The sequence below is a fragment of the Neopsephotus bourkii genome, unplaced genomic scaffold, assembly GCF_033783945.1.
Source record: "Neopsephotus bourkii isolate Nb327-2 ecotype Australia unplaced genomic scaffold, CSIRO-AGI_Nbou_v1 NB_1600, whole genome shotgun sequence".
NCBI classification, from domain to species: Eukaryota; Metazoa; Chordata; class Aves; order Psittaciformes; family Psittacidae; genus Neopsephotus; species Neopsephotus bourkii.
Window position 1 is genome coordinate 1,222,167 of NW_026902076.1, and position 18,243 is coordinate 1,240,409.

The 18,243-nt window shown below is 47.0% G+C and overlaps 1 protein-coding gene across 1 annotated transcript; it reads right to left on the reverse strand.

Moving 5' to 3' along the window:
- Positions 1–931: 931 nt before the first annotated feature.
- On the reverse strand, positions 932–5,260 carry SOX7 (SRY-box transcription factor 7). Its single transcript, XM_061372203.1, has 2 exons — positions 4,914–5,260; positions 932–3,314 (listed from the first exon to the last, which is right to left on the reverse strand). The coding sequence occupies exons 1-2, from the start codon at positions 5,137–5,139 to the stop codon at positions 2,422–2,424; spliced, it is 1,119 nt and encodes a 372-aa protein (XP_061228187.1). The 5' UTR covers positions 5,140–5,260; the 3' UTR covers positions 932–2,421.
- Between the last annotated feature and the right edge of the window lie 12,983 nt (positions 5,261–18,243).

An 18,243-nucleotide genomic window follows, 5' to 3' on the forward strand; every position in this document is an offset into this window, starting at 1 on the left:
TTGTCCATTTTGTCCCCCCTCAAAGGAAGAGGTATTGTGTGTGATGGAAGGGCTGTCTCCAGGGGTGGCACTAGTGGAGTATAAAGGAGGACTACAAGAACAGGACATGGTGCATCCCCAAATAATCATGCAGCTTTCTACCTCCTGGCATCATGGGCTCCCTGAGTCAGAGATAAGTCACTTATGGGAGGCAAACCAGCCCAGTTGGGTTGGGTCGGGTTGGGTTCCACTGGGTTGGGCTGAGTGACCTTTGGAGACTTCTTCCAGCCAGCACACATAGGTGGTCATCACAAAGTGCACTGGAAGCTTGCTCATCCACTTTTCCACTTTTTGGGGCCAAGCAGGAGAACACAGCATGGGAAGATGCTTCTTTGGAAAGCGTGAATGGCTTAACCTCAAGGACACAGGGACACAGCCTAATTTAATGTCTAACAAGAGTAGGTTGTGATGTTGGTCCCTGGACTGCAAGATGACCTAAGCTTTTCTCTGTGCTAGCTATGCCTGAAGGGCACCACTCAACATCCACCTCTAAGAGCACCCTTGATGCAGCTCCCCAAATTTGACCCATGCTCCCACATCTCAGGCCTCACTGCCTTGATCTGCATTTGCATCATGGACCCCTTTGCATGGCCCTCACACTGTGGAGCATCAGCATGAACTGCGAGAGATGGCCTTAAATGTGAATAAAACCCTTGCTCCAGGCACTGGCACTTGCTCCATAAATAGGCAACATCTATCACTTGTGCTCGCCAACACACCAAATGCAAAGCTCTGCCTTAACTTCATGGTAATATCTACATAGGTGTTAAAAGACCACATTCGTGAGATGGCAAAAGCAGGATCAAGGCCATCAAAGTGACTTGGTGCCCCTGCGAGACCCATGAAAAGCGAACACATGCCTTGAGTCGATTTGTTAGAAAGCAGTCCACAGTTTGTAAAGATAACCACAGATCTTTTTTATTAAAAAAAAAAAAAAGGAAGTAGAAAAGTTTGGCTGCAAATACCAACAAAAAAACAATTTAAAAAAATAGCACTTGCACAGGAAACGTTTCTGGTTTGAAAACTTTGTCAATAGCTCCAGCAATTCCAATCGTAAAACAATCATCGTATAAAAACATATCTATTTAAATTAAATATTTTATGCAAACTCGTATCTACACTCATTCAAAATGCATAGAGTCACACAAAAAAAAAAGATGGAATGTATTAGCTTAAAAACCTGTGAAGTCGGGGGGGCTTTAAAGTATTATTTGCAATTATTATTAATACATGTTTGGGACCGAAACCAGAAAATCATAGCCACGCTACTAACTAATCATTACCAAGTGCCATACAGTAAACACTAAGATTAATCATGTCATATAACTGATTTAAAATAAAGCTTCATCTTTATGAAAAGGAAGAGAACTCGAGCAATACAAAATCCGAGGGGAGGAATAATGGAAGGAATAAATCAATGTACAGCTTTATTACAAGCAATAATACGCCAGAGTTAGAAGAGGCATTGGGCACTGCGGCTCCAAACGTGAAGCATTCGCTTTCGAAGGATGTTTGATAAAAACTATGTGTGCTACATCATCACTTCTTTGCCAAAATGCTCATCCCAGGACCCATTCCCGGCCGGGTGGGGAGGGCAGCTCACGCTTGCACCCCCTTTGGCAGCGCTTTTGCTAGGAGGCCAAGTGGATGCCATGGAGGGGAAAGATGCCAGCAGGATCCTGCCTTTCCAAGGATCTTACCCACCTCTGGAATGCTCAGACTGAGTGCCCTTGTGGCTGGTTGCCCTCCTGCAGCCCCTGTGCAATCGCAGCATCCCTGGTGTACCATCTCCTCTGGGGTTTCCCAAGGGATGGAGCTGCCAACTCACAGTCTGGGGGTATGAGGACAGGGGGTGGTTTAAGCCCCAACAGCATGGTCAGGCAGGTCAGGGCAGCTGTGGCAATGCCGACACCGTGAGCCAAGACTGGCTTGCAGGCCGTGCACCCTTTCACCAGAATCTCCCCTTTTCCTCCCATGCCATTTCCCCTTCCAGGGGGTTATGCCCTTGCCAGGACTTCAGACCTGCCATCTGTGTAATGCTGCCACCCTCCTGACTCCAAAGCAGAGCTGGGGGTGCCCCAAACTGGGGGGCAGCCTTCCTATGCTCCTAGGAGCATCTCTGTTTTGGAAGAGGGACTTGGCCAATGGGCTTTGGCATTGGGAAATCCCCCCAGCATCATTTGGAGCAGGACACCCGAGACTTTGCACCAGTGGTGAAACGGCGACCGAAATCCTTTACCTACACCACCGAGGAGACTCCACAGCCCTCGCACTTTGGGCTTGGTCACCCTGAGGGGCGGTGAGTGATGTCCCTGGGCACAACGCCTCATAATACTGTGTCGGGTCCTTCCTCGGCCGGTCCAGGCGGCCCTGGCTGAGGCTCTAAGAGACGCTGTAGTTATTGTAGTAGGTGGCCGTGGCATCGGCAAGGACGGAGATGAGGCTGTTCTCAGAGGCATGGGAGCTGCCAGACGTCGGGATGTGTCCATTGACCAAGACCCCACTGTGGTGGTCACCATGGCCAGGGTTGTTGAGATACTGGTCAAACTCATTGCGGTCCATCTCTCCCAGGAGCTCAGCTTGGCTTAGCTGGTCCAAGGTGTCAAAGCCATGGTGGTCGGGTGGTGGGGAGAGCTGGCCCAGGTGGGCATGGAGGGTAGGGGGATGCAGGGAGGGGAAGGCAGGTGTGTAGTAGCTGGGAGGAGGAGGAAGGGAAGGGCAGCTGGAGGCTGGGGGGATCATGCAGGCTGCCGGCTGCGGTACGGGGCTGAGAGGGTGGTGGTTGCATGGGAGGGAGCTGCCTGTATACTCCGGGGAGTAGGTGGCTCCAGCGAGGTGGGAGTGGTGATGCTCGTCGGGGCAGGGTGAGGAGAAGAAACTCTGCTCATGGTCTATGGCATCCAGCGGAGACATCTCCGGGGGGGTGGGCAGCCCGTAGGGGTAGGTGTCCACACTGGTGCTGCTGCCGCTGCCTGGGGCCTCCCGGTACCCCCGGACGGATGGCAGGCCTGGGCGAGGGGGGTACTCACCCGGCCCCTCTTTATCCCCCCCGGGCCGGCCGCAGGTCCGCTTCTCTGGCACCACGTTTTGGTCCCGTGTCAGGCTGCCCAGCAAAAACCCGGGGTCCACCCGTTTGCAGATGCGCTTGACCTGCTTCTTCCGCCGGGGCCGGTATTTGTAGTTGGGGTAATCTTGCATGTGCTTCACCCGCAGCCGCTCAGCCTCCTCCACGTAGGGACGCTTCTGCGAGAGGCTCAGAGCCTTCCAGGACTTGCCTGAAACAGAGAACACAACTCCTCTTAGCACCCGCGGCAGGGGAAGGAAAGGTGGCTGCCTCCCAAAGCCTGCAGGCACACAACACAAGGGCAAGGTAGGGGCTCTGAGCTGGCACACATGGAGGATGCAGCCTGCAAACCCCTCGGGAGGATGGGAGGGCAGCAGGAGGATGAAGAAGGGGGGGATCAAAGCCACTGTACATCCTCCAAATCTCCCCATCCTAAGTCCCTGCACAGGGTGGGTTCAGGGTTAGCTGAGCCTCACTGCAGATAAATCAGGACAAATAAACTCCCCCAGCTCCATGGCTGATCTTCCAGTGCCTCTGTGGGATGGAGATCATGGCTGCACAGCAGGGACGGCCAAGGCCATGCCTGGCTGAGCAGGGGTCAGTACATGGCGTCCCTGGATGTGTCCCAGCCCGTGCCCTGCCAGGACTCATGGGGTGCAGGATAGACCAGGGTGCCACGACCTTGCTGCTCCCAGTTCGAGAGACACAAAATGTCCCCAAGACACAGGGTAGAGAGGCAGTGCTGGGGTGAGGGGTGTGTATCCCCTGGTGAGGGTACCCCAGGCTGTTCCTCTGGGTAGGGGGAGAAATAAGGATACAGATCAAAGCATTTGATGCCTTCCCACTGCCAAAGAGACAGCAGAAATAATACTATCAAGCTGAGATGCTGCATGGTAATGCAGCAAGGAGAAAACCCAAACCAGCAAAGAAAACACCACAAAACTGTACAAGGAAACACAAACTTTGGGTAAGAGGCTGGACAGCAAGGCTGTGTTGCAATTCAGGCAGCTCTTTCTCCGACTGTCTGGGCTGGTGTTTTCTGTTTGCCCTCTTGGTTTCACATTAAAAAAATAGGATTGGGAGAGGGGGGAAATAGTGGATGTGGAGTGGGAAACAAATTTGTGTTTAAAATGGGTTGTTATCTCCAACAGAAACAGCAGAAACACACACGCAGAGTGTCATTCAATATTGGGGTGAGCTAGTGAGCTTCGGGACAAAGTGGGACAGCAGGGGCAGGCCAGGAAATCTAGGGGATCCCTCCTTGCCCAGCATGCAGGGATCCCTGCCACTGGCAGCACAAGCAGCTTGCACCCCAGCAGGGTTTGCATCCAAGTGGCTGCTTACTCCAGAGTGTGGTTCACTGCTGGGCTTTCTGTCCTGCGGGGCGGGTGCACGGGTGCCTGCTCCCTGGGGTGCAGAACCCCTTCAGGCGTTGCACCCCGCAAGGCAGCCCTTGGATGTTGCCCCAGGACGCTGGACCCGGCCGGGCTTTGCACCCCACAGCCTGGGCATGCTGGTTCAGGGGTGCCCACTCACTGCATGCCGGACCTGCCTGTATCCCACGGGGTGGCCGGGAGGATGCAGGCACTCCAGCATGCCAGACCCAGGCACGGCTTGCACACCGCGGAGCAGGGGGGCTGTTCCCGGCTGGGCAGGGTTCATACCCCAAAGGATGGCCGATGGGTGCATGGGTGCCCACACCGGAGTTATGGATCCAGATAGGGTCTGCACCCTCGGAGACGCCCGCGTGGGTGCTCGGACGTTCACCCCTGAGTCGCACCTCCGAACCCCGCATGCCCCCTCTCCTCACCGAGCATCTTGCTGAGCTCCGCGTTGTGCAGGTCCGGGTTCTGCACGGCCAGACGCTTCCTCTCGTCCTTTGCCCACACCATGAAAGCGTTCATGGGCCGGCGGATGCGGCTCTCGGCGCCCTTCTCTCCCGGCGGACACCGTGGGGGCGGCCCCGGCGGGACCCCCTCAGCCGCGTCCCCCTCCAGCCGCTCCGGCCAGGGGAAGGTTCCGAGCATCGCAGCCATGGCCCGGCCCCCCCCGACAGGCTCTGCCCGCGGGGTCCCCGCGCAGTCCCAGCCTCCTGCCCGGCCTCCCCCGTATTTATGAGCTCCTTGGAAAAAGCCTCCTCCAATGACACCGAAGGTGCTCTCTGCTCCTCCTTGTTTGCGAACTCCTGAGCCCCGGCCGGGGTGGTGCGGGGAGAAAACTTCTCCCCTCCCTCTGCCCAGCACCGCCCGGGGGGGGGGGGGGGCAGCTCCCTCAACACCCCCCTCTATTCTCCCCTCACCCCCCTTTTGTTATTATTGTTAGTTCTTATTTTGCCCACTGAAGGGGAGGGAGGACGGAGATGGAAACGGCCCTACCATCCCCAAACAGCCCGGGCTGCCCCCCCCCCGCACCTCAGAGCCCCCAGAACTTCAAGGCTGGGGGAAATATACAGAGAGGAGGTGAGGGTGCTGAAACCTTTTCAGGGTGCTCTGGAAAGAAGAGAACAGCCCCAAAAGGAAGATCCCCGTAGGGTGTCCCCTCCTCAGACCCCTCCCCAGGCTTTGGCAAGCTGCAGCTTGTTTGCATGGGGAAATCAAGGCAGGGGTACCCCTGCCCTACCCAGCTACCCCTGCCCTACACAAATCAATCAAGGGTATCCCTTTCTGGCCCCACACAGCTCCTGCTTTAATCACTAGTCCAGGCTGTGCTTTGCCACCCCATGTTGGCTTTCACACAGTTCCCCCAGATTCCCAGGTCCCCTTGCATGGAAGGGAAAGAGGGGCACAGTGAAGCTGCTGGTGGGTGCCTGTCCAGCCTGGTTGGGCTCCGGCGGTGAGCTTTGTGGGGACCTCATGGGCAGGGACAGGGATGGGGCAGTCAGACAGGCTGTAACATCCCCAGTTTGTCCCCACTGCCCATCTCTGGGACATGTAAGGCCGGTCCAATACTTTGTCGTCTTTTTCTTGCTGTTGTGTTTTATGGAGCACTGCTCCACCCTGCAAAGTTCCCCCAGCCTGGCTGGGATGGAGGCACCACCATCCCACAACCCTATTTCTCACTAACCCCAGTTCAGTGCTTATGAGGGCAGCAAAGTCACTCCCAGGAAGTGTTCCCCCACCAGGATGATCTCCAGTATCACTAAGGAAACCAAAAGTCCCCAGCAGGGTACCCTTGCCCAGCTCATCCCTGCAACCTGCCCAGAGGAATATATTTAGTCCCTTGATTCCTTTATGATTCTGACCCCCTGACATGGGCTGCAGGGCTGCAGCGGCTCCGCTTTGACTGATTGTGGACTTCCTCTCTGTGCTGCCAGAAAGCTGGCAGGCAGGGGTGCAAGATGGGAAGGCATTTCCTAGGGTTGGCTGCTGCTGCCCCATCTAACCCCCCAACAGGGGGGGAAAACCCATCGCGGATCCCCAGCTGGGGTGTTTGTGCAGGTAAGCATCGATTTACCACATGCCTGGGTGTTCCTATTGACTCTTGTCAGATTACAAGTGATGGAGAGAACAGTATGTAAATGTATGCTGTGTGGGTTCAGATCTGCCTGGGTTTCCTGGTTTCTCCCCTTCCTTTGCACGGGAGTGGGATTGCTGCGGTTCTGTTCCTCCTGGATTACAGTGATTTGGGGGTCCGGAGAGCTGAAAGGTGCTAACTTCACTCGTAGCAGAAGCAGCAGCAACTGCCCTTTCCGAGTTCTTCCCTGGGACCAAATTACAACCCTGCGGAAGCAACAACATTTTCCAAAGGAACTGATTACATCTATTAAGCTATTTACAAGTGGGCTTGATCAGAGCTGCGTTATCTGGGAATACAACAGGAAGGCAACGTCTCTTAAATCTAAAAGGCGCAGGAGATTTCCTGGTCTCGGGACAGATTTATAAACCCTTTACACACACACACACATGCGGGCCGGCACATAGCAACTGCCTTTCATCTGTGCTTTGGAGCCATGCGCGCTCCTGGGGACCGCCCGTGTTGTCCCAGGCTTTACAGAGCGGGCTCCACTTCTCTCCCAAAGCCCTGTCTCACGCCTTGAAGTGCCAGGACGGGGAAGGGAGGGAGGATGCCAAACTCTCCATCCTGCTCCAAACAGGTCTCCTGGGTGCCTTTTGCAGATGGGAGTCGCTGCAGAGGTTGGCAGCGAGAGGTTGGGAAGAGAACCTGTAATATCCTTCTTTTATTTTCCTGATTTCCCTTCAGTAGGGGTTGAAGTGCATTAATGAGGGACTGCCTGAAGCTGCAAGGGTTTATTCTGAATTGGTTTTAGATTGCTCAGCATTAATTTTTAATCCTCAGGATGCACAGGGCCTGGGTATCATCATCATCATCAACATAGCACCTCTATAGTAGAGGCACCGGAGGACAGAAAGCTTTAGTAGTAGTAGTAGAGTGATGCCTCAAGGGAAAAGGAACGGATGAATCCCTCTTGAGCCCTGTTACATGGCTTGGGATGGGAGGAAAGCTCTGGGGGAGGATCAGCCACCAAGCAGGGATGGGACTCGCATCCACCTCCTGCCTCTGCTGCAGACACCTGGAAGCTCTCGGGGAACTCACCCTGTTTTCCTTGCTATCCCCTTCTGCATCATGGGGGTAACATTGCTTGATCTGCCCCAGGTATTGCAGGGGTAAACTCATGTGCCTTTTGGGTTCCCTCAGAGATGTGTGCTAGGACTCCTGTGCGGTTGCAGGACAAAGAAATACTTGAGGGTATTTCTTGTTTGGATTTTCTCCCGTGCTAAAAGACAGCACCTTCCTAGGACAGGGGGGGGGGCCCCCCCCCCCATTTGGAATGCAAACTATAATAATAATAATAAACACTTCATATTCCCCCCCCCCCCCCCCAGCACCTGGCATTCTGATTGCATTAGTAAGATGGGTTTCATCCTGCACCCTACCTAAAATGCTGGTTAAACCTGTCCTGTCGGAAGCTCTGCATTACATAAAGACAGCCAGGGCTCATGTGAAAATGCCACCTTTTAATTGTGACCGTATCGGGGTAATTAGCAGCAGTCTGGAAAAACTGAATCTTTACTTTTTCTGCTTACCTTCCCTATTCTGGTGCAGCACTTTACCTGTATCTGGGGCACAGGAAGAAACGGAGCTCTCACAGGGCTTTGAGAGCAGGGAAATTACGGCTAAAAGCTACGAGCTAAAATAGATTGAGCAGACAAAGGGTGGAAGAAAGCTTTGTTCTCCCCATTTTCACGGAGGGGGAACAGTGGCAGCAAACTCCCATGGGTCCAGCAAAAAAAATCTGTGCCTGAACCCTGCTTTTGCACTGTACAGGCAAGACCATCCCCACTCTTCAAAAATACCCCTTTTGGGCATGGATCTGACATCTGGCAGGTTACTCAGCTTGCAAACCGTGGGTCTATTTTCACCAAGTAACCTCCCCACACCCCCCTGCTTCAGAGACATTAAAAGGTGTGAGAAAGTGCAAATCCTAAATTAGCTCAATATTCACATGTTCCTCAATTATTGATGAAGCTCTCGTCTCCCAAGGGTAGGATCCGCAGAGGCAGCTGGGGGCTCCCAGCCAAGAGCCGTCCCTTGTCTCCCAGCTGCTTTACCACTGAGACAGAAGAACCAGCCCTGCCCCCTGCCTGGCCTCCCCGGCTCCACCAGGGACTGCTACAGGGACCATTTATATGCTAGGAGGAGAAACCTTATACAGCCAAAAATGTGGACAAACCCCCCCAGTTTTAACATTGCCAACATGCACACAACCACAGTGCTGAGTAGTTCTGCTTCATTTTTAAAATGCAGCTTTAAGTTACAAAATACATATATTATTTCCTTTAGGTTAAAAGGGACTAGAGAATTTTGCCTCTTACACTTTAAAATTTATAAAAATGGACTAAGATAAGGGAAGAAAAATATCTTCTAAGTGACTCAGAACTTAAGTTCTGACTTGCTGAGAAACTCAGCTTGAATTTGGCTTTGGAACAATCTTCCCACTCTTGCCACCATCAAAGTTTATGTTTTTACCGTATTGACCAGTCCCACATCACTAAAAGGTTGCTTATACAAGACAAGCAAAAGTTTGCTTATCTTACACAGGGCAGGTACAGAGACGACAGCCTTGGTTATTGTCCAAGTACCCCAAGCTCTGATCCTTCCCGGGAGTTCCTCAGCCACTAAATCCTTGCGGATCAGATTTATAACCCTTCCCACTGTAAACCTCACCTCACACTGCCTAGGAATGAGGAGGAATTAATCAGAGCACTGCTTCGGATGCTCACAATCCTCACGCTGTTCGAGGACACACGATCGTAAGATCCTTTTTCAAGATAAGTGTGATGCTGTGCAGTGTTTCCAATGACTTTGTGTGGTTTTCCTCTCTTCTTGGAGCTTCCTTCCTCCCCTTAGTACTGGCAGGTTTGGAGGTTTCATGACGTAAATCGTGCCTTTTGAAGGTGGATGCTTCACAATCTTGAGTCTTGTGTGCTTAACAGGAGAAAATTGGTTAATTACATTGGTGCATTCAGCTCATTTTCTTTGCCGAGAGCTGATTATCTGAAAGAACTCCGCACTAGAACTGCCCTTTGCTTAAGGGAAAATCACATTATTTGAACACGATGAACTGTCCCCAAACACACTTACTGAATTTCACAAAGCAGCTGCCTCTCAATATTGTCTAATGGACTAAAATGCCCATTGACCCAAGGATAGGTGGTTCTGCAATCTCAATGGGTTGTCTTGAAACTTGTGCTTTACTGAACCCTGGTTGTCACTACTTCTGCTTTACACTGGTTGTGTGTAAAGCCCTTGAGCTAGTACATCTAGGAAAGAAATCCAAAGAATGGCATGTGTTGCACACATCTGGGTTGTCTTGCAGCATGCACCAGCTCTCCCATTCCCAGCTCTACAGGCAGGCTCTGCAGTCGGACACAGCAACACCAAAACAGTTGAAACTCATTAACCTCATGCAGACTTCAGTCCGATGCTGGTAAGAAGACACCTTTTCCATGGGCAATAATTCCCAGGAGAGTTTTGCGCTTGCAGGTATTTACAAGACAAAATTCAGCATATATATTACTGTTCATAAAATTGTGATTGCAAATCACAGTTTGGTATGTAGCAGCCTTTGCACCGACAGTTGAATTCAAGGCTTGAAGCAAAGAACGACACTATAGCTGTGATGAATGGAAGTAATTCACGAAGGACCATCATGTGTGTAAGGCTCCGAGTGTGAGAAGGGGAAATTTCTTCTGTGTCAGTGGTGACCAGTGCTTACTGAAACTGAAAACATTTTAACATCCATGCTGTGTGTGCCTCAGTCTCGATTTGAAAGTGAAAGTAGAGTGGAGATTCATTTTGCTTAGTTTCTATGTAATTTCACTTGGAGGTATGTGATTTTGTGCTGTGATGTGTGAGTCAACGGACAAATATCTAACAGAAGACTGCTGTTTAAAAGCCTTGTTTTCACAGCAATGAAACCAAGTAACTTCTTTGTGCTTACATTCTGCTAATTTCACCATTTGGGTAATGATGTAATTATTTTTCTTATGCTTTCTAAAAAAAGACCTTCTTGCCAAACCAGAGTTTGGTTAAAACTGAACTCACAACCCACTATAAACAACAAAAATATGCAATTACTTTGAAGTGTGTTCCTGTTGTTTCAATCATCCATTTCATGAGACAGTATCTGGTCAGAAGAGCTTTTTGTCCAGTAACGCAAAGTTGGCTGACCCCTAACATGCACAGAGCAAAGCAGATAAATGAATAGCTCGTTTCAAATACTAGTCTGTTATGATTTCCCCCCCCCTCCCCAACCCATATTCCGCACATGCTGTTTCTCTTTGAATTTGAGGCACATTAAAATCCCACATTTCCTGGGATAAAGTAAAATTCCCACTACTTGTACAAATAGAGAATCTTCTATTTGTAGCCAATATTTCAACCTGGGCCAGATTTAAATCTTAGGTATTTGGTACTTAACTGTAATAACACCATATATTTAAGAAGGTACTCCTGGGTTTATTCTTCCTGTAACTAACACTGGAAACTGGCCAAACACTTGTAAGAATTAGCACCCAGAAACCTATGAAAGGTTAATGTAGAGAACACACAAATAAGCCCAGTGGTACTTGGAGAAGTAAGCCTTACTCCTCAACTAGCACCTTTTAAACTGAAATCCCGGAAAGCCTGTGTAGTTAAAAAGCTATTGGAAATAAACAGGCTTTTTGGCTTTTGCTCACAAACAAAAACCCGAATTTGTGGTGAGCAAGAGACCAGAAATGCTGCTTTGCAGGGGACCCACAGAATTTTGATGCAACATGAAAAATTATTCTGCTGTATTCTTCTGCTGCAATTATTTTTTTTGCACCTTGGCATGGAGCTTACTCACAACTCTATAGCAACGTCATGGTATGAAGTGGTATTTCATTTAAAGACATCAAAGAGTAAGCCCAGCCTCAGCACCATCAGAATGGCTAATACCTGCACAGCACTGAAAAGCAAATGGTACTCTAAACACAGACACCTTGTTCTCCCTTGCAAGAAGTAAAAACACAGTAATTTTGCTGTAATGAATGAGCATGTCCTGAGAGTAAGAAAGGTGCACTGCAACCCAAGATATCTCAGAAAGGAAGATTTCAGCTGCAGCTAAAACATCTGAAGCCATGTGGGCCGGGTAGTGCATGCTTTAGTTTCACTGGACAATAAAGGCAGCTTAAAAGAAATCTTTCATATTAACATCTGCATCTTGACAATGTTTTATAAACCATGTTAAGCAACTCAACTGAGCCAAGACAGTAAAAAAATGTACCCATTTTATTCAGCAGTGCAGGGGCACGTTTTAGATTTACACTGATGAAACGCAGCCAGGTCCAAAGTCAATTGAACCACTAATGATGTGAATTCCGGTCGGCCACTCCAGACTATGGCATGGGAACTGGCTGGCTTTCAGGACTGTGCTGTCCCTTTGCTGTGGCTAAAGCAGTATCAGAATCAGACTCCAGGATGATGAATGTTGCTTCTCATTCCAATGCTTTACTTCCATGCTTGCCCATCTCTTCTAACAGCTCTTCGCTGAGATTAACATGTCGAAATTCATGCTGAATGTTTAATACCTCATACAAAACTGTTTATGGTAGTGCTGAGTTCCAGCATTGCCTATTTCCAGGTTTACAATTAGAAACAAGCTACAATTTGATTACAAACCTAGACTGCAAGTGTTCAGTGTGTACGCAGCAATACTAATGCATCTGACCAGCTATACTTTTTAAATCCACTTGGTCCCTAATGTCAAGGAAAAAGCTCTTGCTCTATCCAAGACAACTGAATGCCAGATACATCACTGAAGGTACCCTGAATGCTCCCAGAGAACCAATGACCTAGATATGGTTAATAAAGGCACAGCTCCTTTAGCTTTGTTGCAAGGTTACAATTGCTAGAGAATAGTTAACAACAAAGGGAGGTGTTTTTATTTCACTCTTTAGTACTGACACTCAGGTGTAAAACTTTAATATTAGAACAAGTATTTGGGGAAAAAACAACATTTATTTTATATGTAAATGGAGATCAATGAAAACATTAGACATGACTTAGCAAAAAATCAGTGAATAAAATACATGGAACTTTGCAAAACCTCTCCTGTTTCCAGAAGCAGAGCTGGGCTATCACAAATGAAAACAACAGTTGCTTTAATAATGACAGTAGTGGGGTGAATTGTTCTTTTTAACCTGGATGGAGAAAAACACAGTGTGAAGCAGCAGGTAGTAAGTAATTCACTGCCTTTCCCAAACTTAACCACAGTGGTTAAAACCAGGTCTGATTTTGCTTGCTGTTACCTGACTGGAAGAGAGTTGCACCAGAGTGAATCTGGGCTGAAGGCAGCACAAGGTCTGCTGTGTTACAACACAGCTCTTGCAAAGCCACTAAGGTGGAACCGTCTGCCATACTGAAAGAGGCAAAGTGGAACTATTTTTTGTCAGGTCTTGCTTTGCAGACATGCAAGCCTCGGCCCTACACATGGATACCTTTTTTACATTGATTTGTTACCATGTTCTTCCTTGAAAGAGCTGTATTTAAACACAGTCTGTGGTTTCTGCTGGAGGTAGAGCAGTGTGCTTCAGCCTGGATCACAGGTGGTGTCTGGCTGGTGTGTTTACACAGATTTCTCTAATTTTCTAAGGTACAAATCACCTGAGTCACAGCTTGACTCTTAAATGTGCTTGCAATGCTTCTTTTTCTTTTTCTGGGTTCCTTCGATACACTCATCTGTCTCCTCTTTTTGCCTTTTGTGTTTCTTTTTATGGTGTTTCTTTTGCCGTGCTTCACAGTCCTTTACACTTAGATCTTCCCCATCAGAAGCTCCTGTATAAATCTCTCCATTGCCCAGGTTTTCATCACAACTAATGCTTTCCCCTTCGTGCTGATCTTTATGTTTCCTTTTCTTTTTCCTTAAGTGACATTCATTTAAAGGAGCATCCAGTTCCTTGTCATTCAAGCTACTTATCTTCGACTGTTTCACTTTTGGTTTCTCACAATGCTCTGTACTCTTGGCCTCATCTCTCTTCTGCTTTTTCTTTTTGACTTTGGTTTTTGGTTCTTCTGAAGGCTCCAAAGCTTCATCAGCTGTTGGGCTGGAACTGACTACCTTTGTTTCTGTGTCATTCTGGGATCCCTTCAGTTTTGCCATGCGCTTGGCGAAATATTCCTGTACAGTGAGAACGCTCTTCACTGTATTGTAACCGTCTGCAGGCTCAGATAGACAGCAGTTTCCCCGCTTCTCTTCCTGAGACTTAGGACTGGCAATATCCTGCAAGGGAACAAAGAGAGGCAGGAGTGAGAGTAAGAAATAATGGCTTTAAACATAATGTTGAGTTTTTTTGTGCACTAGTAAGAAAAATAATAACAAATAGTATGGTGCTTTGAAAATGAATTGCAAAAATATAGAGTTGGGCAGAAATGAGATTCAGCCCTTAATGCAAATGTTGGTGTAAGTTTAGGGAGAAGAGGTGGCAGTATGGATGGCAGCAAGAGAATACAGAAGTCAATTCTCTGTTGAATTTCTTACTGTTTACCTACTCCTGTGCAGCTCATGCAGATTATGTATAATACTATCATACTCAAGTGTATTACACTCACTTTGCAAAGGCACATGTCTCTACAAGATATAAAACATAAAAAGTAACACCGTACAATTTATTAGCCTATGGCATAAAGGAAATCCCATGCCTGGAGTACCTCTGCAGCAAAGTGCAAGAACTTATGATGCATGGAGCAATTCAGCATTGATGCATCTCTTCCATCTTATCTGATCTTTAGAAATGTTTGTTTCACAGCTGGTTTACTGTCATTGTGTCCTAGATGTTGTTATTTAAACATGCTCCATTTGATTATACATTATCAGATGGCAAAAACAACATCACAAGTTAGATCTTACAAGGCTTCTGCATACAAAATAAATAGCTGCTGAACTCTAGCTGCAGGTGAGTATCTATAAAAAGAGTCTAGTATCTAGAAAGTAAATATGAAAGTATAGCTATGGAGCTGGATGTTATGTATGGCCTGAAGGGAACTGACTGAAAAAGCAGCAAATACAACAAGATGAAAATACATAACTTGTTAAATTATCTGCGACTTGCAAAATAAACCAGCCAAAAAGGCAGCTGAAATTCAGACTTGTTTACATGGATACTGAAGCACTCAAAAATAACCCTTTGTGGCATATCCTTTTGCTTGGCAAAAGTCACAAACGGCTCTTGGAAATGTCCCAGATTTTACATTGTTGTGTTTTTTTAACCCTTGTATGAACTGCAGCTAACCAAGCACACCCAGCCTGCTGGGAAAAGCTGAGCAGAGGAGAATTGTGCAGAATCCTTACCAACATCTGGCCTACATCACAGTTCTTGAATGGTAGGTAATCCACAGCTATTATAGGCACGTGTGGCGAGTATGACAGATACTTCACTGTTTTACCATTCATAAATGCACAGACAGGTCAGAGCATCCACTCTGCCCATACATCTTGTATGTGAACTGAAGTGACTATAAAATGCAACCAAATCCAAGCAGTAATATTTCACGCCCACTTTCATTGGCATAAACTAATACACATGGTGAAGACTAGCAGGGAACTAGGAGATACAAAATCAGTTATCTCAACACTTTATGGTTATTGCATGATGGTGTAGGTAAGTGAACTGACTCTCTTCAGAGCATCATTTAACCTGCTAGCTGAAGTGGGGTTTATTAGGGTTTGTGAGTAAGGTTTTGCAGGTCTAACTCCTTATGAATCCATCACCTTTACTTGCATAAACAGGAATGCAAAAATTTGTGTCATTAGCAATGCCATTAGTAGCCATTTCCTAATACATCTGCTTTCAAGAGAGCTATTCCAGTGGAATGAAAGTAATGCTACACTTGAGATTCCAATAATGCTTGTGTGGGCACTTACAAAAATTAGGTACTTTTCTTGTAAGAATACCTCGTAATGTACCCTTCAGGCACGTTTATGAAGTAACTGAAACTGTTCAGCTTCTGGCAAAGAAGCCTGCAAAGAGATGTTGAGCATGGGGGAAAAAAGTGTGCATCCACATACATCTATACATACAGTTTGAAAGGGGAGCTGCAGTACAACTTTGACAAGACAGAGTCCACAGAAGAAATGGATTGAGCTTCATTTGTCACTCTCTTTTTAATAAGATATACCCCCCAACCCAACAAGCAACGTTGGGTTGGATCAAATACAGATGCCCTGCTAAAGCAGAGTTAAACAGGTCACTTTTTCTCTTACCCACAATACGATTTTGACACCTTGCATTGCAAAATGACAAACAGTCTCCTAGGTTTTCTGGGGCAGATGCCAGCCGGAACAGTTTCCCTCCCCACCCCAATATGTCAAATGTACTTGCGACCAGAACACCAATTACTCCCTGGCCAACCAGGAAAGGATTTTCTCATTCCCTTGGTGACTTCAAGTCCTGACAACTTAATTACGGTAATTGAAAGCAAGTGTTACTTGAACTCTACACATTTATTTTATAAAATACATTAGGCATTAACAAAAAGTTCCTTTGGTTAAGCTAAGAAGTTCAGAAGGTATGCATGATCCCAGAAAATAAGAACCTTGCTCAGGAACTCTTTATTGATAAGAAATTTAATAACCATGGCTCACTGAACGCAGAACTAACAGGGCATGGAGACAAGCAAAGAGGTGCCAACCCTAGAAAACCTCTCAGTTTAGGAAAAGCTTATGTGAAACCATAAATTACCTGGAATGGCTGTTAAATGCCAGAAGTGTTCCCCTCCCATGATGTACCTGTCCTAGTAGCCATGGGAACACCACTGAACTCTAAACATGGGTTTGCTCTGGACAGGAGACTCACAGTTCATGAAAGTCTTCTCCTGCCTGTCCCAACATACATATATAGAAGTTCCAAAGAAAAATAAGATCTACATACTCAAATGAGCGCTGTGTTGCTGTAACTCCTGAAAAGCAATTTATTACACAAGATAAAAGACAGAAACCTCCTCCTCCTCCAAAGAGCTGATGATCACATAAAAGGAAAAGAGCAATCGTGCTGTAGCTGGTGGGAGGCTTTGGAGGAGATATGTTTGTCCACACCATAAGTTCCAAAATTAACAACAAAACTGGTCTGAGAAGTTGAGGTTAAAAGGAGTTGTGAATACTGGTCTCTAGGGAATTGGTAGGATGATCCCAAGCAAGAGAAAAGGACTGCTTGAAGTATGGTGTTAAATGTGGAATAATTAAGAGGAAACAATAGGAAAATTCAAGGAGAGGCTGGGAAGTGCACAGGAAAAGACGAAGGTCAATTATAGCCAGAAGTCCCTTGTAAATATCATCTGCTTATGTAATTAGCTAAATGTATGGAAAATAATTTGAAGCACATAAAGTACTCTTGAGTACCACCGGCGTTGTTTTCTGCCTGCTTTCTTCACTTTAGCCACACAATGCTGATTTAATCATTAAGTTAGCACACTAAACTTAGAGAGTGAAATCCTGGTTCCCTTGATTCCTGGGGATCAGGGTTGTACCTCTAAGGCATCACAGCCTCAGAGCACCTTTCAGCTGCAGTTATTCAGTGGATTAAAAAAATGGCGGATTATGGTCAATTATATAAGCAATTCACATCACATCGTGAAAACAGTCTGGCAACAGAAGCCAAAAGTGGAAAGTACTCAGGCACCTCATGAAACCAAATGAGTTTGAAACCCAAGTATGTTTGCAGATTTAAGACCTTAGGTTGAAGAATTAAAATCCCAAAAGAAAAGCTGCATCCCCATGTTATTTTGAGAGGAAAAGCAAGATAAAAGCAATCAGCAAAGACAAAGGTTACCCATACATAAGCAACAGAAGCAGCTTGCATTAATCCAGTAAAGTTTCCCTGCTCTTCAGACTGCAAATGTTTCTGTCCTAGCACTTAAAGATTAGAGTAGGGGAATAAAAAAGTCTGCTAGAGTCTCAGATCTGCCACACAAGAACAACTGTTCAAGTCAAGTGGTTTCACATGCCTTTGCCTCCTCATTTGCAAATGAGGGGTACTAATTCACAAGCAATTTTGTTAGCCTAAATTCACAGAAATGACACAGAAGTACAGATGGGGGTTGCGCATAAAGGCAGAATAAAGCTAAACTATAATTTCAGTAGATTCTCACTTAAATTACAGAAAATGAGCTAGATGAAGTAAGTAGAGGCTAAACCTCCAGCCTGAGTTACAAGGCAATCACACGATCATTCAGAGCTTTAAAATGCATCAACCCCTTTCAGCAGTCTGCTGAACCACAGTGATTAGAGACTTTCTTCTTCAGAAATCATAACAATAACATAATCCAGTTCTGTTTCTGCTGCTTCAGATCCTCACTGCAGAGGTGTGTTGGTATGGTGCAGTGCATAAACTTGACAGGCAAGAACTGAGGGCATCCCTGTATCCTTCTAAGCCAGGTCTAGCTCTAATGGAGAGAAATAGAGCAGATTATTCATGAAGAGTCACTCTGGGGCTTTGCACACATTAAGAATGACAGAGTCTTCCTTTAAGGAGCTGACGACTTCCAGTTAAGTATGAGCATAAACATTTGGGCTGGTATCAAACAGGCAAGAGAGTGAACAAATATTTGTAGCAGGAGTTTAAGCGGGATTAAAATAAATGCATGCATAAATAAGGCCACGT

Bases quoted from the DNA above. Each gene is read 5' to 3' on its own strand.
- SOX7 (XM_061372203.1), bottom strand. From the start codon at position 5,139: ATGGCTGCGATGCTCGGAACCTTCCCCTGGCCGGAGCGGCTGGAGGGG. The intron at 3,315-4,913 runs GTGAGGAGAGGG...TCTCTGTTTCAG, and splicing joins GGAGCTCAGCAAGATGCTCG to GCAAGTCCTGGAAGGCTCTG.